At 48.3% G+C, this 15,454-nt stretch overlaps 7 protein-coding genes across 7 annotated transcripts; 5 read left to right on the top strand and 2 right to left on the bottom strand.

The window, feature by feature from the left end:
* Positions 1 to 1,186: 1,186 nt before the first annotated feature.
* On the top strand, positions 1,187 to 5,116 carry BDV27DRAFT_33179 (F-box/WD repeat-containing protein). The gene is made up of 3 exons (XM_032076355.1): positions 1,187 to 1,578; positions 1,656 to 4,397; positions 4,455 to 5,116. Exons 1-3 carry the CDS (start codon positions 1,282 to 1,284, stop codon positions 4,578 to 4,580), a joined length of 3,165 nt encoding a protein of 1,054 aa, XP_031931801.1. The 5' UTR covers positions 1,187 to 1,281; the 3' UTR covers positions 4,581 to 5,116.
* A 387-nt stretch (positions 5,117 to 5,503) lies between these two features.
* On the bottom strand, positions 5,504 to 6,680 carry BDV27DRAFT_33188 (translation initiation/elongation factor MRX8). Its single transcript, XM_032076356.1, has 2 exons — positions 6,065 to 6,680; positions 5,504 to 5,993 (listed from the first exon to the last, which is right to left on the bottom strand). Exons 1-2 carry the CDS (start codon positions 6,592 to 6,594, stop codon positions 5,567 to 5,569), a joined length of 957 nt encoding a protein of 318 aa, XP_031931800.1. The 5' UTR covers positions 6,595 to 6,680; the 3' UTR covers positions 5,504 to 5,566.
* Positions 6,681 to 6,817: 137 nt separating this feature from the next.
* On the top strand, positions 6,818 to 7,616 carry BDV27DRAFT_33172 (putative AP-3 adaptor complex subunit sigma). The gene is made up of 2 exons (XM_032076354.1): positions 6,818 to 6,998; positions 7,067 to 7,616. Exons 1-2 carry the CDS (start codon positions 6,930 to 6,932, stop codon positions 7,550 to 7,552), a joined length of 555 nt encoding a protein of 184 aa, XP_031931799.1. The 5' UTR covers positions 6,818 to 6,929; the 3' UTR covers positions 7,553 to 7,616.
* A 121-nt stretch (positions 7,617 to 7,737) lies between these two features.
* BDV27DRAFT_153727 (UbiD family decarboxylase) lies at positions 7,738 to 9,249 on the bottom strand (the record flags this gene model as incomplete). Its single annotated transcript, XM_032071847.1, has 1 exon — positions 7,738 to 9,249. The coding sequence occupies one exon, from the start codon at positions 9,247 to 9,249 to the stop codon at positions 7,738 to 7,740; it is 1,512 nt and encodes a 503-aa protein (XP_031931798.1).
* Positions 9,250 to 9,619: 370 nt separating this feature from the next.
* Positions 9,620 to 10,709, top strand: BDV27DRAFT_121860 (UbiX family flavin prenyltransferase). The gene has a single exon (XM_032065476.1). It carries the CDS (start codon positions 9,872 to 9,874, stop codon positions 10,616 to 10,618), a length of 747 nt encoding a protein of 248 aa, XP_031931797.1. The 5' UTR covers positions 9,620 to 9,871; the 3' UTR covers positions 10,619 to 10,709.
* A 1,302-nt stretch (positions 10,710 to 12,011) lies between these two features.
* BDV27DRAFT_121859 (uncharacterized protein) lies at positions 12,012 to 13,534 on the top strand. The gene has a single exon (XM_032065475.1). It carries the CDS (start codon positions 12,289 to 12,291, stop codon positions 13,336 to 13,338), a length of 1,050 nt encoding a protein of 349 aa, XP_031931796.1. The 5' UTR covers positions 12,012 to 12,288; the 3' UTR covers positions 13,339 to 13,534.
* Positions 13,535 to 13,773: 239 nt separating this feature from the next.
* BDV27DRAFT_33142 (60S ribosomal protein eL8) lies at positions 13,774 to 15,235 on the top strand. Its single transcript, XM_032076352.1, has 4 exons — positions 13,774 to 13,833; positions 14,105 to 14,179; positions 14,241 to 14,750; positions 14,805 to 15,235. The coding sequence occupies exons 1-4, from the start codon at positions 13,831 to 13,833 to the stop codon at positions 15,003 to 15,005; spliced, it is 789 nt and encodes a 262-aa protein (XP_031931795.1). The 5' UTR covers positions 13,774 to 13,830; the 3' UTR covers positions 15,006 to 15,235.
* Positions 15,236 to 15,454: the final 219 nt, after the last annotated feature.

Below are 15,454 nucleotides of genomic sequence, written 5' to 3'. Positions count from 1 at the left end.
TCGGAGGCTTTTGATAAGTCTGACCTCTGCACCGTATTGAAATTTTCGGAGTATTTCACGTATAGTGGCCCCTCCCCGAAGACCTACACAGGTTATGAGGTTCCAGTTAGAGTCGCCTGGATTTAGAGGCTGCTGATTGGAAGAGCTGTGTGGAAAGACAAAAAGAAAAGGAAAAGAAGAGGGAAGGGAAAGGAAACTAAATAAAATATTCAGGGCCAGAGGGCAAGTAAGCGATGATAAGTATTTTCAACCAAGTAAATCACTCATCTTGAACTTTACTAAGCGAAAAGAGACATGTACCCATGAGTACGTGTACAGCCTTTTGTAACCCTCAAGGTTAACCCGTCCCTCGTGAATATGGTATATCACTATTAGTAGTAGCGATTTAGCATACTAGTAGAGTAGGTAGATCTTTGGGTAATGTCCATGCTCTATTTATGGCTATCTTCAAAGCCTTCTGGTGATATATATTTTTCTCGGTTCCATACCCCAGAGCACCGTCTCAAGTAGTGCCGGAAAAATATTTCGGGGGTAGAAATGCGCTTTTAATTGGGGGTCCTATACATAAAATATGATTGATACTCTGTTCGTGTTTTGTCTGACGTATCCGAAGGCTCATGGGTTAATTCGTTGTGATTATTTGTTTGTATTATTATTAGAAGAATTTCTGATTAATACCGATCTATTGTGCTTTGACAAGTCCCTGCGGGGGAGAGAGCCTCGGGAGTCCGCCCAATCGGGCTAATCCGCCCTAGTGTCTCCCTTGGGTAACTAACGGGATCTAATACACTGAAAAACTAAGCCTGACCACCGGAGGAGGCACGACCAACCACCTCCACCTCTCCCTCCGCCGCCACCTCCTTGTCAGCAGAGCACGCCACGGCTGTCTTTTTTTTCCTTCACCCACTTTTCTCTATTTCCTCTATTCCCTTTTCTTAGTCAAGTACGACACGCCGTCCTTATGGCCGTGTTTTAATCACCGTTTTTACCCTCTTCGGCATTCAGATGGTTCTTATAGGCGTGTATGTATCGTGCTGACCGCCCTCGATATACCGGATCGTTTCCCTGTTGAGCATCGCCGGCTTTTTTGATAGCATCTCACTCTTTATGTTTTGTTGTTGTTGAGTACGAATACAAATATAACGACAGTAACTCTTGATGTCCCTATAACCGCCGACGTCGCCGAAGTCGAGTCCTTATCAGCACAAGGAGACGCGTCTTCCGTACACCTCAGCTAGACAGTTCACTGGATCTTCGATATAATCGCGCTGGACATACAATATGGACGATCAGGACAATAACAGTGGACATGATAATGTGCCAAATACCGGCTCTGTTGGTCAATTTTCATTTGCCCCTGCTACCCGAACCACCGTTGTGACTACTACGACTACTACGACTACGACTTTCCCTCCGTTATTTATAAAGCCACCCCGCGCAACGCGAGAACTTGACCCTAAATTGTATCCTCTAGCATCATCTCCCACTCCTTCGTCGCTAAGAAATATTAAATTTGAGATCGGGGGTCATTCCGTCGTGTTCAATGAACCAGATGATACTGCAAGCGCTGTCAATGAGGTACGTTCCTTGCCCAGTTGTGGCCCGGTTTGGCTATCCTGCCCATCATTTGGTCTTTACTAATGCGCTACTTGTAGTTGAGGGAAAAGGATGATGCGTTGAGAGCGTCCAACGGTCTAGTTCGATCTGTGACTTCAATTTGTTCTGGTGATACTCAACTTCCCCGTCGATTTGCTCCCCCTAAAGCGCCTAGTCAACCGTCCAGTCAGCAGTCGAGCTCCAAGCAACGTCGTGCGTTAGCAGTCTCAGAATCTCGACAGGGTTCTTTGCGACCGTATCCTGCCAGAGTTCCATCAGAACATTCGATTCGCTCGACCCGTTCACATGGCTCTACACCAACGCATCCTGTGGTGGCTGGTTTGGCGACGCCTGAAACGGAAAGCAACAATTATAGTGCTGGCGAAAGTGTACTACCTAGGAGGAGAATTCACAGTGCGAATGCCTCTCGCAGGGAAACGTTGCTACGCTCACCTCTGTCTTCCGGAGTCGAATCCCAGGAGGGCTCCAGAGCTCCCAGTACCAGAAAAGACCAACCTGAATCGACTGTTGTTCCTGAAAGGAGCAGGCGCTTGGCTCGTCCAGAGGGTGATCCAGGCAGGCTAACCATTCCGCAAGAACTAGAGACAGACGGCGGACCAGAAGATGAAACGGGAACTTCAACGAGCCAAGATACTGGATATGAAACGTCTCAGGAAGCTCCCCAACAAAGTTCTCTGGAGTCGACATCACAATTCACAGCTATTGGTGGCGTGACTGTTCAAGACATGTGCCTACCAAGCCCTAGCTTGTCTCCCGTGGCTGCGATGAATGCAATGAATGTCGACTCTTCCTTTGATTCGGCTGAGGACCCCGAAGCTGATACAGATTCTAGCTTTGACAACAACGATCATCGCATTGTGAGCTCTCTACGTGCCGAGGACCCTAGGAACACTGCGCCGCACCGTTCCAGGCCCAACATTTTACCCACGGGTTCTGATACACCACGGCCGACATCGTTAATGGATATCCCCAGTGTTTTAGACTTCTTTGACTCGGTTCCCGAAGGGCTGAAGACCTACCTCATGTACCAGTTGCTGAGGCGGTGTCCGAAGCCAACTTTGCATTTCGTTGCTGATGTCGTTAATCCGGCCTTAAAATGCGATTTCCTGGCTCTTTTGCCGCTTGAACTCACCTTAAATATTGTGAAATACTTTGATGCCCAGACCATGTGCCGTGCTGCGCAAGTTTCTAAGAAATGGAGGCACATTATCAATTCCGATGAAAAGAGTTGGAAGGAACTTTTCGATAGAGAGGGATATGTTCTCCCAGAAGGAGAGCTGGAGCGTGCGATCAGGGAAGGGTGGGGTTGGCAGTTTCCGAACGGGGTCGAAGATTACGAGAAGGACCTAAGTGTGTCATCTCCTGTAATCAAACCTGATCCCGAGTCCGGTTCTCCTTCTATGCAACCGCTACCAGGACCTAGTGATAGGCCTTCGTCTGCGCATCGCCGCCCGAAGAGAAAAGCATGCACACGTGTCTCAAGCCGTAAGCTTGCAAAACGAAAAATATCATCCAGCGGGACCGATAATTCCGAATCCTCTGATTGGAGAAAGTCAGTCACTGCGGCAGAAGGGCCCTATGCTGCCGCGAACGCTGCAGCTGCAGCTGTTCCATATCCAGATATTGGCTTACCGTCCCTGCGAGGGCTGCATCTTTACAAATCTCTCTATCAGCGACATCACTCGATTCATAATGGTTGGATGAGGCCCAATGTGAAGCCACGCCACATCGCTTTTCGCGCTCATGACCGTCATGTTGTCACTTGTCTTCAGTTTGATGCGGATAAGGTTTTGACTGGTAGTGACGATACCAACATCAATGTTTACGACACTAGGACTGGGGCTCTGAGGGCGACGCTTGAGGGACATGAGGGTGGTGTTTGGGCTCTCGAGTACTACGGTAATACTCTGGTTTCTGGCTCGACCGATAGATCAGTGAGAGTCTGGGATATTGAAAGGGCGAGGTGCACTCAGATTTTTCACGGTCATACGTCCACAGTACGATGTTTACAAATTGTTCTACCGGTAGAAGTAGGGAAAAGGGCTGACGGCACCCCTGAGATGATGCCAAAGGAGCCCTTGATCATCACTGGCTCACGAGACTCAAACCTTAGAATTTGGAAGCTTCCCAAACCGGGTGATCCTGTCTACTACCAAACCGGACCACATGTCGACGATACTGACTGCCCTTACTTTGTCCGCGCTCTTACAGGGCATCAGCACTCCGTTCGTACGATCGCTGCGCACGGTGATACCCTAGTTAGCGGAAGTTATGACTGCACGGTGAGAGTCTGGAAGATTTCCACCGGAGAAGCTCTTCACCGACTCCAAGGCCATTCCTTGAAAGTATACAGCGTGGTGCTAGACCACAAAAGAAACCGCTGTATTAGTGGCTCCATGGATAACATGGTGAAAGTGTGGTCCCTCGAAACCGGATCTATCTTGTACAACCTTGAAGGCCACTCTTCCCTGGTTGGGCTGCTTGACCTGAAGTGTGATCGACTGGTCTCAGCAGCCGCAGATTCGACTCTGAGAATTTGGGATCCAGAAACTGGTCAATGTAAAAATATGCTGAGCGCTCATACAGGTGCGATCACATGTTTTCAGCATGATGGCCAGAAGGTTATCTCAGGATCTGATAGGACATTAAAAATGTGGGATGTACGGACTGGAGAGTGCGTGCGAGATCTTCTCACCGACCTTAGCGGGGTATGGCAGGTCAAATTCAATGACCGGAAATGTGTGGCTGCGGTGCAGCGTGATAGTTTGACTTATATCGAGGTAGGTTCAGTTGATTAGATTTTTGCTTTCCCCTTTGCTGACTTGATTCTCGTCCAGGTTCTCGACTTTGGTGCTTCTCGCGACGGGGTACCAGAAGATCAGCTTGGCAGACGTATAGTTGTTGACCGCTGGGGCCAGGAAGTCAGCGATGTCGACGAAGACTATGATCTGTCTGATGCCTGATACTATCGCAGCAGCCGGAGTTCGCTCTCGTTTCACCGCTTGGTAGGGCCCTGTATACCACGCATGGCCCTGCGTTGATTAATATCATCACCAACGGTGTTTTCTTTCTTTTCTGGAATTTGAGGCATGAAACATTAATGATACCCAATATCAAGGAGTTGTTCTCTTCATTACACTTTGCATAGCGCGGTTGGCATACTTTTGATATGCTGTTATGATGAACAGGCGTTTTGGTATCCAAAATGATTATTTATCCGACTCTTACTACATTATCTCTTACTATGACCTCCTCCCCTTTACGCATGTTTCGTGCCACTGCTATATTTCACTCTAAATTTGATTACCAAAGACAAGCGCATCAGCTTTTCCGAAGCTGTTAGCAGATTTTCCTGTATGCCCTGACAATCGGTTCTTATAGAATACATACTGTTGACAATTTTCTCTTATCGCGTCCCATTAGCAACGAAATGAGAGCAATGTTTCGGTGATATTATTAAATAGCTCTAAATGCTAGCAGTCTGGATCTCAAGTCTACATCTACCTCGTCAATTGAAACAGTGCAATCATTAACGATGAATAAGCATAGGTATATATGCTTGGATCTCTAGGTTCCGAAGAACCAAACCTTCACCGTCATGAGATTCGACCCATCTCATGTTCCCCAGGACAAATGGTTATTCAACAACCATGCCAGCTCAATAGTGCCACCTAGGCTGAAAATGCAGGCATATTCTATATTCGATGGTGGCTTCATAAGACACATAACTTCGGTGAGAAAGTTTAGCTGGGAGGAATCCGCCGTAAATTGCGATGTTGACGGACGGGAGCCTACAACCCCCAAAGCTGTTACTAAGGAGTAAGCACTGCTTGCAAGGTTTAGCAAATGCCCCGCTGTTTGATTCACCTGTAATTAGATATTACACCCAAGTCAGCTCCGCAGTTTAACTGACTCCTCTTCCAGAACAGTGGTGCTCTTGAATCACATTTCAAGATGCGGCGGTAGAGATGTTAGCAACTTGCGACCCGGTGGGTACGGGTTGCGCTTTCAGATTCCCATCAAATCCAGCAGCCGACAAGATAGCCCAGCGGATTGCGCTAATTCCTAACGACTTGCCGTGGCCGATGGGCGTCTCTGCACTGCATGTCAGGATCTCACCTAGGGCACCAGGCCCTTCCAACCGACCATCGGGTTGAAGTATTGGTCTGTAACTTTGCAACAAGTTCTGTAATGTAGCGACTTTTGCCGCTGATGCTCCGCTCTTGACCTGGCTCTTCTTCTTGGCCAAAATTTTATCCACTTTTGACATGATGACCTGGTGCGGAATGGCATATTTCCGGAAAAGCATGAGGATGTCCTCGTCTGTCTTCTTAAGACCATGTAAGCTATCTATAAGGAGGAAAACCCGTCGGAGTCTGGGATCGTGGGTTTGCGGGTCAGCTTGACTGGATCGAATATCCCCGAATACAACCGGGGATGCACTTACTGCCTCCGTCCCTGAAGATACTTCATAATCTCAACACCCCATTCCGTCCTACTCGCCTTTCCATACCCCGGCATATCAAGCAGAACGATTTTCGACTCTCCGCCTTTCGTACCTCCGATACCGAACGCATTCATCTCTCTCGTTCTCCCTGGTTTTGAAGACGTCCAACATATCTCTTTGCCCATGATTGCGTTCAATAACGAGCTCTTTCCGACATTCGAGCGACCAAGGAAGGCAACTTCAGGCTCTACTGATGACATAGGAGTGGTACGGAATTTGCTAGCGGACCATATTTTGATCGGGGAGTGGCGAGAGGGTGCGAAGAATTTGTCGGCGTAGGTTAAATCAGTTTCATTTGGTACTCGAGTATCCCAGTAGTAGGAGATATTTGCAGGAGTTAAGTCATGGAGCGAAACTTTGTTCGGGTTCGACGGAGGATTCGGGGTGATGGCGGTTGAAAGTGCTCGTCGGAGAGGGAATGGAAGTCGTGGACGCGAGCAAGCTGTACATTTGTATACTGTGTGCTTCATGGTGAATTCACCAATCCTGGTACTATGTGAGAGCGATACGTGGAGTGTCAAGATATAGATCAGTAAAGAAACAGCGTCATGTTTGCGCTCCGAGAGCTTCTCCAGATAAAATCCAAGATAAGAAAGTCTTCCGAGCACTGGGGAGTTCTCGGAAAGGTATTTCTGCCGACATGCCGACATGCCGCCCCGCGGATTCAGGCCGATAAGAGAGCTTACAATACGAAGCAGCTGCAACTGATATCACAACTTCATTTTCGCCGGCAGTTTCGGGTTTCGGTATCCTATTATCCCTCTGCATATTTGAATACAGAAACACTATCTCATAGAACGTCAAAATGATCAACGCGGTTCTCGTCTTCAATAATAATGGACAGCCGCGACTGAGCAAGTTCTACACCCAGATTGTAAGTCGGTTAATCATCCACGCCTTTTACTAGGCAAACTAGCTAATAAAAGATGACTTTGGACATAGGATACGCAAACGAAGCAATCGCTTATACAAGAGACATATGCTCTAGTCGCTCAGCGCCCACCAAGCGCTTGCAACTTCCTGCCTCTGCCTTCATTGCTCTCTCGGGGTGCTAGCTCCGGCGCAGAGGGCCCATCCGATGCCCCGACACAGGTGACCTACCGGACATATGCGACTCTTTCTTTCATTATGATCTCAACATCTACTGAGTCCCCGCTTGCACTTATTGATCTGATTCAAGTCTTTGTCGAAGCGCTGGACCGTATATTCGAGAATGTGTGCGAGCTGGATCTCATTTTCGGTTATGAAACGATGCATGCGGTGCTGAGTGAGATGATTGTCGGTGGCGTTGTCGTCGAAACGAATATTGATAAGATTGTTGCTGGTGTGCGGAGTCAAGAGGGCTCTCTAGGGAAGAAGAAGGCTATCCAGGCGGCAAGTTCTAGCGTAGGGCGCGGTGGGTTCCCTGGTATAGGCGCTTGGCGGTGATTTGCTATGATATATATATATATATCTTTTCTCTTTCTACATTACAATATGCATTTTTGGTTTGTTTACTGGGATGTTATGGATTGGAGTTTAGGCGAAACGTTGATGTGATGGTATGTTCCTGACACTTGCTATTATGACAGACGAGAATTTGACTAACAAGGGAAATAGTAGCACCGTGTCAGCTAGAGAGGCTGGAATCCATACGCTGTCCAGTTATCAAGCACCTTTCGCTTAACATCCTCCGGGTAGGCACCCTGGAAAGACCCTTCTTTCCATGGCAGCGTTTTTTCTGTAAATTCACTGGGCAGCATACAGCATTTGACAACTTTCCCATTCTTTCCGGACTTGGATGGCAAGCCGTGTGTGACATAGGGTATGAGGGGGATGTTAGAATATTCGGTGAAAATGAACTCATGCCTGCCAGGTTCACAACGTGTTGCTTCAGCCCAGATGACATCTGGGAGATTGGTTGGATCAATGTAGTCATTTACCAAGAAGATCTTCGGGATAAACCATCCTGGCTTGGAACCGAATACGACATGCCCTAATTTGCGGCAGAATTCCTCCATATTCGTGCGCATTTCCACTAATTTCGAGTGATTCACCTGAAGAACAAACCACAAGCAATGTGATTCAAACGGACACCAAACCATATTGATTGGGAGGCCGGCCTTCTGACAAATGTTGAGGACCTCCGCAGCCTGCATTGTACACCAGATGGTGGAATTTTCGTCTGGAGCTCGGCCTGCGACGCATATTGGAAGAATCGGATCGTGACGGTATGTAATGGTGTTGACCTTGAAAATAGGGCACTGAGTTTTGTGTCCGGGGAAAACCATGCCATTATATTCGACCATGGGGCCTTCTGGAGCAGTTTCACTAATCGAAACCACGCCTTCAAGGACAATCTCTGCATTGGCCGGCACCCAGAGATCGTTTGTTTCACACTTAACAATGTCAACTGGAGCGTCGGTCAAGGCACCGATGAATTCCGGCTCGTTGGTCCACTTGGGAATGGGCATGCCGCCAACCATGATAGCTGCAGGTGGCACTCCGAAACATAAAGCCCATGGCATGTCTTCGCCTTTCTCCTTCCAAAGATTCCATATTGTCCCAATGTCCTGTCTAGGTATCACCAGTCCAACCAGCTCACGCTTGCCGTGAACCATGCCCCTACTGATGGACCAATTAGTCCATTTTCCATCAGGGCTCTGGACCACATGCATGCCCATTGTTTCGATGAATTTGCCTCCATCATGCTCATGCAAGAGTGGGACAGGCAACTGTGTCAGATCTATATCGTCACCATGAATAATATGGTCTTTGACGGGGCCCGACTCGAGTTTCCGACATGGGATTGGAGGCTTTGACTTGGCCTCATTGATCTTCTGGACGATCTTGTGGCCAGTAGCAGATGATGGAAGCCCAAGCGACTTATCCAACCGACAAAGCTGCATTCCAGGACGCTTACTGTACCCTATGGAGGCCCCGAGGACGCGAAACAATCCGTCGTCCTTACGCCCTTTAGGGTTTGTGAACAACGGGGCTCGCTCTCCAGTTTCACACACTTTTCGCACGATGGCTGCGAGCTCCAGGTTGGGGTCGACTTCTTTGGTGATTGTCAAGAGCTCCCCTTCATCTTCCAGCTCCTGAATGAAACGGCGGAAGTCTTTCGCGGCAGCAGTGTGGTCCATTTTGCTTGGAAACCGTAGATACGGAATCAACGATAAGACTATATAACAAATTTAGACAAGGACCGATCTCTGTATTCATAACAAGCTGAAAGCATCTAAACTTTACATAGTAATTCCATTCTACTTAAATAATAATACCCCTTGTCTCGTGAGCTATGACATACATGACACTATACTTCCTGCATAACTCAACGTCAACGTGCAGTCGGAACAATCAACCGAATTACCCCAAATTGGAGATCCTGAGACGACCCCGTCCACCCCAATTTTGCTATTGATCGGCCCCGCAGCCGAGCAGCTGATGCATAATAGCTATGGTATAGCTGTATAATCTGCTGCAAGAATATTAACTGTCGTCATTTGGCGTGGGCTTGACCACGCCCTTTCTCCAATTCTTGTTCTCGCCTGGATAGGCTCTGGATATCACGGCAACAATATGGGTAAATAATTATCAAAATGTTGAGCAGATTTCCCAATGCTTAACCTGGAACCCACAAGAAAGATAGCTATAGGCTAGTTCTGTTCGCCTGTCCTAGAGTATACCCGCATAGGTATAGAGTATAAGGCCGACCCTGCAGGCCATCCCAGACCCCAACCTCAGAAAACTAAAGTGCAGTACAAGATGGGCTGGATTGGCAGTGTCATCATCGTCCTTGTAGGGGGCCTTCTCTACTTAACAAATCGTTTCCCTAATCTACGCATATCTCACTTCTCCCGTAAATGGGACACAAAAGCACCAGCCATGGCAATGACAGAAACAAACCCACAATCCACACGTCTTCAAACCCAACCAAGCCAGCCAACCAGGCCAATACGAATCATCGTCGCAATGACAGGAGCAACGGGGGCGATTCTGGGCATTCGCCTCCTTGAGCGCCTACGAGAAATGAACGTCGAAACGCACCTAGTCATCAGCCGCTGGGCGGTCGAGACAATCAAATACGAAACCAAGTATACAGCGAACGACGTGCGCGCACTTGCTACGCGATGCTACCCAGTGAATGACGCCGCCGCAGCTATATCGAGTGGCTCGTTTCAGGCAGACGGGATGATCATCGTGCCGTGCAGTATGAGGACGTTGAGCGCCGTGCGGACAGGATTCGCCGATGACTTGATCTGCAGAGCGGCCGATGTAACGCTGAAGGAGAGGAGGAAGCTTGTATTGGTTGTGAGGGAGACGCCGCTCAGTGGCATCCATTTGGAAAATATGTTGGACCTAACCCGTTATGGAGCGGTGATCTTTCCGCCCATGCCTGCGTTCTATACGATGCCTGAGAGCGTGGATGATATTGTTACGCAGAGTGTGGGGAGGATGTTGGATATGTTTGGTTTGGATGCTGGGAATTTTGAAAGATGGGATGGGTTTTGATCACAATTCGTTTGTTGCTTGGTGTTTCTATAAGAGTGTATCTTTCGTGACTGTCCGTTTGTCGGTGTGGGTGTTGGCAGGGATCATGTGCATTTAGTAGTCTACGGCAATCTATGTTAATATAGTACTAATACCTCCTTCTTGTATTCGTCTTTATCTGTGCTGATCATGATATTTTGATACACCAATACGGGATACTCCGGCAAAAGATCCCATATCCAATTTCTCTCTATGCTTTGACACATACGCTGCCAGCAAACCAGACGTGACTTGTGAACTATGGTGGATGAACAAGTGGCAATATCAGAAAGGACCATGGCTGTTCATATTATTACATATCCCTCGATTCTCTTATAGAGTTCATGGGGGTAATCTAGGCAAAGTTGGACACAAAGCTATACAGTCGGTATTTTTCTTTTGCATTGCCTGTTATATCATACAGCAACAGGCAAGTTATTACTCTAAACATTCTAGTAACTGCCTTCCAGTTCTAGGTCTTTCTTCACATGGATTCGAAGTCTCAAACATTAGTAGTATAACCTTCCATCTATTGACTAGGGTTCAGATGTCCGTATAACCAACAATCTAACCAACAATTGCAGACTATTGGTAGATGTGATTGGACAGTTCCTGTGGCAGATAGATAAACTCCAGACATTCGAACTTTTCTACATTTCAAGTTATACGTTATATCACATTTGTCATGGCTCCAGCGCCAGTTGATCTGACTTGCAGACCCACATATCAAGAGAAATAAGCGCCCTCCATGCATGACGAACCTTCCGATATCTGCAGACAGTAAAAAAGGTCATGGCAATTGCATCTTTCCCCACGGAATATGCTCTGGATATCTCGAGGAATGATGTGAAACAGAAGACGGCTCTCGGAAGCTGGTTTTCCGACATTAGACAAATGTGAAGTGGGAACCGCATCTCACTAGCCCTGAAAGGCAAGAGAACAGCCGAGAGGAGCCCAGACAAGTGCCCCGGAGCCCAGCACCGATGTCCTCCATTGGGCTCGGCTCTGTACCCCTTGTCGATCTGCAGTGGAGATGCTTCTCTAGGACCCAATGGAGAGACAATACATATCGGCCTCGGCTTTTAGAATGGAGCGAAAAGTCCGAATGAGGCCATTCGGAGTCACCAGAACATCAGTGCAATGTATTAATGCGACAAACTGCCATGGAGAGATCCGCCATGGTGGAGTAAGCTTTTCGGTACTGATTGGTCTAGTCGTCAAGCCATACCCAGGGTTTGATTATGACAGGCTCGTCTGGGGCGCGGGTCTGCTGACCGGGCCCACGCCTACTGCATGATAACAAGATTGTCCTAAGCTAACTGTAAGGAACGGAATCATCAACCTCGGAGATGACTTACCATACCATTACTCTGGTGTTTCATCACAGTACCAGCCACTGTCTAAACCATGCATGATTGGCTAATGATCGTTATGAGGAGGCTACCAGCGGTTATGTACTACGTGAAAGTTTCGACAGAGTAATAATGGCGTTGCTAACGGAAGTGAGTGGAGCATAAAGCTATTTAAATAGCATTGAAGCTCCTCGATCACACCATCGCTTTACGGGATTTCACCATCCAATTCTTCTTTGATTGATCCAGACGAGTTTAAGCTTATCGATCCGGTTACTATACTCAGCCCTATACTTCAATATGACCCTCCGTCGACTTCTCCTCGTCAGCTATCCCCGTACAGCATCCAATCTCCTTCTAAAGATCCTTGCTCTTGCAGATCAACCCAATGTCGTCGCCAATGAGCAGGGCGGTTACTTCTTCATGAAAGCCTATACTACTGCCTCCAAGGATGGCCGCATTTACAAGCCAGCCGACCACTGGACCACCGAAGAGTGCGATGAAGTCCGGTCTACCTTCCAGGAATGTCTGAACGAGCTAGAGGAATACAGCAGCCGTGCAGAAAAAGAAAATAAAATGCTGGTCACCAAAGAACATGCTTTCTGGCTCTGTAACCCAATGGCATTCAGCCGGATGATCTACGGCACCAATGGTAGCTATGACTCCCTTTTCCACCTACAAGTCCCAGCCACCTACGGACCCTCCCAGACTTTCTCCCCAAACAACGAGACCGTCTTTCCGGACGAGTATCTGCGCACCTGGCGCCTGGCGTTCATTATCCGTCATCCGGCGCTGGTGTTTCCATCCTTTTATCGTGCAATGATGAAGATGGTGGCCGCAGGTGTTATTAAAAAAGAGGAGCTACCTGGCGTCTTAGAGACAAATATGTCGTTGAAGTGGACTCGGATGCTCTACGATTACGGCATGGAGCACAATGACTCTGATTCCAAACCATTGTTGCTGGACGCCCATGATGTTATTCACAACCCCGCTGTGATAACTCGATTCTGCGAGCTGGCCGGCCTGGATTCCAAGAAACTCAAGTTTGAGTGGGAGAAGAAGTCAGATGCTAGTGGTACGCCGAGTAAGGGAACGCCTGTCGAACAGAGAGACGCTACGGGGCAAGACGTGCGCTTCAATAACCAGCAAGCTCATGCAATCATGCTCTCTAGTTTAGCGGGATCATCTGGGGTTCTGAAAGATAAGGCGCCGGTGATACTGAACGTCACTACTGAGGCGTCTAAATGGAGGGAGGAATTTGATGAGGAGACCAGTCTTCTTCTTGAGAAGGCAGTTCTGGCAGCCATGCCAGATTACGAATACTTGAAGGCTCAGCGTGTTCAACTGTAGATTTTATTTGGATACCGTGATCTGGAGAGAACGTAAGACCTAAGGTGAACAGCGAAACTATTGCAGAGAATATGGTGGTTGACGCGCAAGGATTTGGTAGTTCAAGATATCAACTTAGACAAAGTCTGGATCAAATAGGATGGGTTATGAATATTAATGGTTGGTTCAGCAATAAGATAATGTAGGAAGGTTACCTAAAGTCCTATTAAATATACTTGTGAAATGCAACGAATAGGAGTTGTAGAAAAGAGGTTGCCCGATAGAGAAGGAGGGCTTAAGGGCCAGGACCCACCCGACCAAAGGGCTAGCCCTAGGTCACGTGTTGGAAGTATGGAACCGGATCGGCTAGTGTATTTATCCGCACTAGCGCGGCCCACGCACGAAGCGACTAGCTTTTCTTTTCTACTAAGCTGAAATTACTTTGAACTTTCCCTTCTTCCTTTCTCCGTCAATCCCGTCACCCAGCGCCGTTGCGGAACTCAGTCGACAAAAATGGTAAGCATATAACGTCCAGTTGATTTGATTGTCTAGCTTTCGAAAACCTCTGCGACATGTCGTGAGACGATCTCGTCGGCTTCATTTCGCAAGTCTCGAAGCATATTCCGCTGGTCGCACAAGTCCTTCGGGATGCGAGCGTCAGCGATGATTTGGCTGGAGACACCGGTCTAGTCGTTGAAATATACACTAGATCGGTGTTCTCTCTAGAGTTCAAGGAAGATGCAGCGTTGGTGGACACGATGTGCTGATCTTCTTTTCTCAATGACAGCCTCCCAAGTCCGGAAAGAAGGCCGCCCCTCTGCCCTACCCCCAGGGTAAGGCTGGTTCTAAGAAGGCCCCCAAGGTATGTAGAGAGAGTGTACTCCCCTAGCTAGGAACCATATTAGATGCTAATATGCGTGCAGAACCCTCTCATCGAGAAGCGCTCCCGCAACTTCGGCATTGGCCAGGACGTCCAGCCCAAGCGCAACCTCGGTCGCTTCGTTAAGTGGCCCGAGTATGTCCGTCTTCAGCGCCAGAAGAAGATCTTGAACCTCCGTCTCAAGGTCCCCCCTGCTATTGCCCAGTTCCAGAGCACCCTGGACCGCAACTCCGCTGCCCAGACCTTCAAGCTCCTCAACAAGTACCGCCCTGAGACCAAGGCCGAGAAGAAGGAGCGTCTCCACGCTGAGGCTACCGCCGTTGCCGAGGGCAAGAAGAAGGAGGATGTCTCCAAGAAGCCCTACAACGTCAAGTACGGTCTTAACCACGTTGTTGGCCTCGTTGAGAACAAGAAGGCTTCCCTTGTCCTCATCGCCCACGACGTTGACCCCATTGAGCTGGTTGTCTTCCTTCCCGCTCTCTGCCGCAAGATGGGTGTCCCTTACGCCATTGTCAAGGGCAAGGCTCGTCTTGGTACCGTTGTCCACAAGAAGGTAAGAGTTGCTCTTCACCCTGGTGGTGATTCATAGTGCTAATTCGACCATCAGACCGCTGCTGTCCTCGCTCTGACTGAGGTCCGCTCTGAGGACCAGTCTGAGTTCTCCAAGCTCCTCTCCACCATCAAGGAGGGTTACACTGACAAGTACGAGGAGTCCCGCCGTCACTGGGGTGGTGGTATCATGGGCGCCAAGGCTGTCGCCCGCCAGGAGAAGAAGCGCAAGGCCGTTGAGTCCGCTGTCAAGATCTAAACTAGTCCAAATGTCTAGTCTAGTTCCGCAATGACGGGTTTTCCAACGATCTTAATGACAAAATATTGCGCTCTTCCGGATACCAAAAATTGGGATTAATTATTCAAAAAGCAAATCGCGGCCACGGTTTCTGGGAATGGTGTTAAGGGCTCGGTTAACTTATTGATGGCATAATAGCTTAGATGGGTGGAGAGCTTCTGGCACCCAATCCTCAATCCCAATCCATCTTGATGGTCCACTCTGTTTCTTTCACTCTTATATACACGTCGCAGATACCCATGAATGCTATTTAACACTTCAACCCAATCGCTCTTGTAGTACCCCTTCGTCTAAGCATTCATGTGAGGTCTGCTCCAGTAGCTCCCAGTGGTAGAAGTAATCCACACTGATCCTTTTCAACTTCCTCTTTCTGTTTCAATCTTTAGAAAAAAAATGTGGAGCTCGGCTGG

Source organism: Aspergillus caelatus (genome assembly GCF_009193585.1).
Source record: "Aspergillus caelatus strain CBS 763.97 unplaced genomic scaffold BDV27scaffold_19, whole genome shotgun sequence".
Lineage (NCBI taxonomy): Eukaryota > Fungi > Ascomycota > Eurotiomycetes > Eurotiales > Aspergillaceae > Aspergillus > Aspergillus caelatus.
The sequence above is the reverse complement of the archived record's forward strand: the minus strand, read 5'-3'. Positions and strand labels throughout refer to the sequence as shown.

Coding starts and splice junctions, on each gene's coding strand:
- BDV27DRAFT_33142 (XM_032076352.1), top strand. Junction 14,180..14,240: donor GTTCTAAGAAGGCCCCCAAG/GTATGTAGAGAG, acceptor ATATGCGTGCAG/AACCCTCTCATCGAGAAGCG. Junction 14,751..14,804: donor GTACCGTTGTCCACAAGAAG/GTAAGAGTTGCT, acceptor TTCGACCATCAG/ACCGCTGCTGTCCTCGCTCT.
- BDV27DRAFT_33179 (XM_032076355.1), top strand. CDS start 1,282: ATGGACGATCAGGACAATAACAGTGGACATGATAATGTGCCAAATACC. Junction 1,579..1,655: donor CTGCAAGCGCTGTCAATGAG/GTACGTTCCTTG, acceptor CGCTACTTGTAG/TTGAGGGAAAAGGATGATGC. Junction 4,398..4,454: donor ATAGTTTGACTTATATCGAG/GTAGGTTCAGTT, acceptor ATTCTCGTCCAG/GTTCTCGACTTTGGTGCTTC.
- BDV27DRAFT_33172 (XM_032076354.1), top strand. CDS start 6,930: ATGATCAACGCGGTTCTCGTCTTCAATAATAATGGACAGCCGCGACTG. Junction 6,999..7,066: donor GCAAGTTCTACACCCAGATT/GTAAGTCGGTTA, acceptor CTTTGGACATAG/GATACGCAAACGAAGCAATC.
- BDV27DRAFT_121859 (XM_032065475.1), top strand. CDS start 12,289: ATGACCCTCCGTCGACTTCTCCTCGTCAGCTATCCCCGTACAGCATCC.
- BDV27DRAFT_121860 (XM_032065476.1), top strand. CDS start 9,872: ATGGGCTGGATTGGCAGTGTCATCATCGTCCTTGTAGGGGGCCTTCTC.
- BDV27DRAFT_33188 (XM_032076356.1), bottom strand. CDS start 6,594: ATGAAGCACACAGTATACAAATGTACAGCTTGCTCGCGTCCACGACTT. Junction 5,994..6,064: donor TATCTTCAGGGACGGAGGCA/GTAAGTGCATCC, acceptor CCACGATCCCAG/ACTCCGACGGGTTTTCCTCC.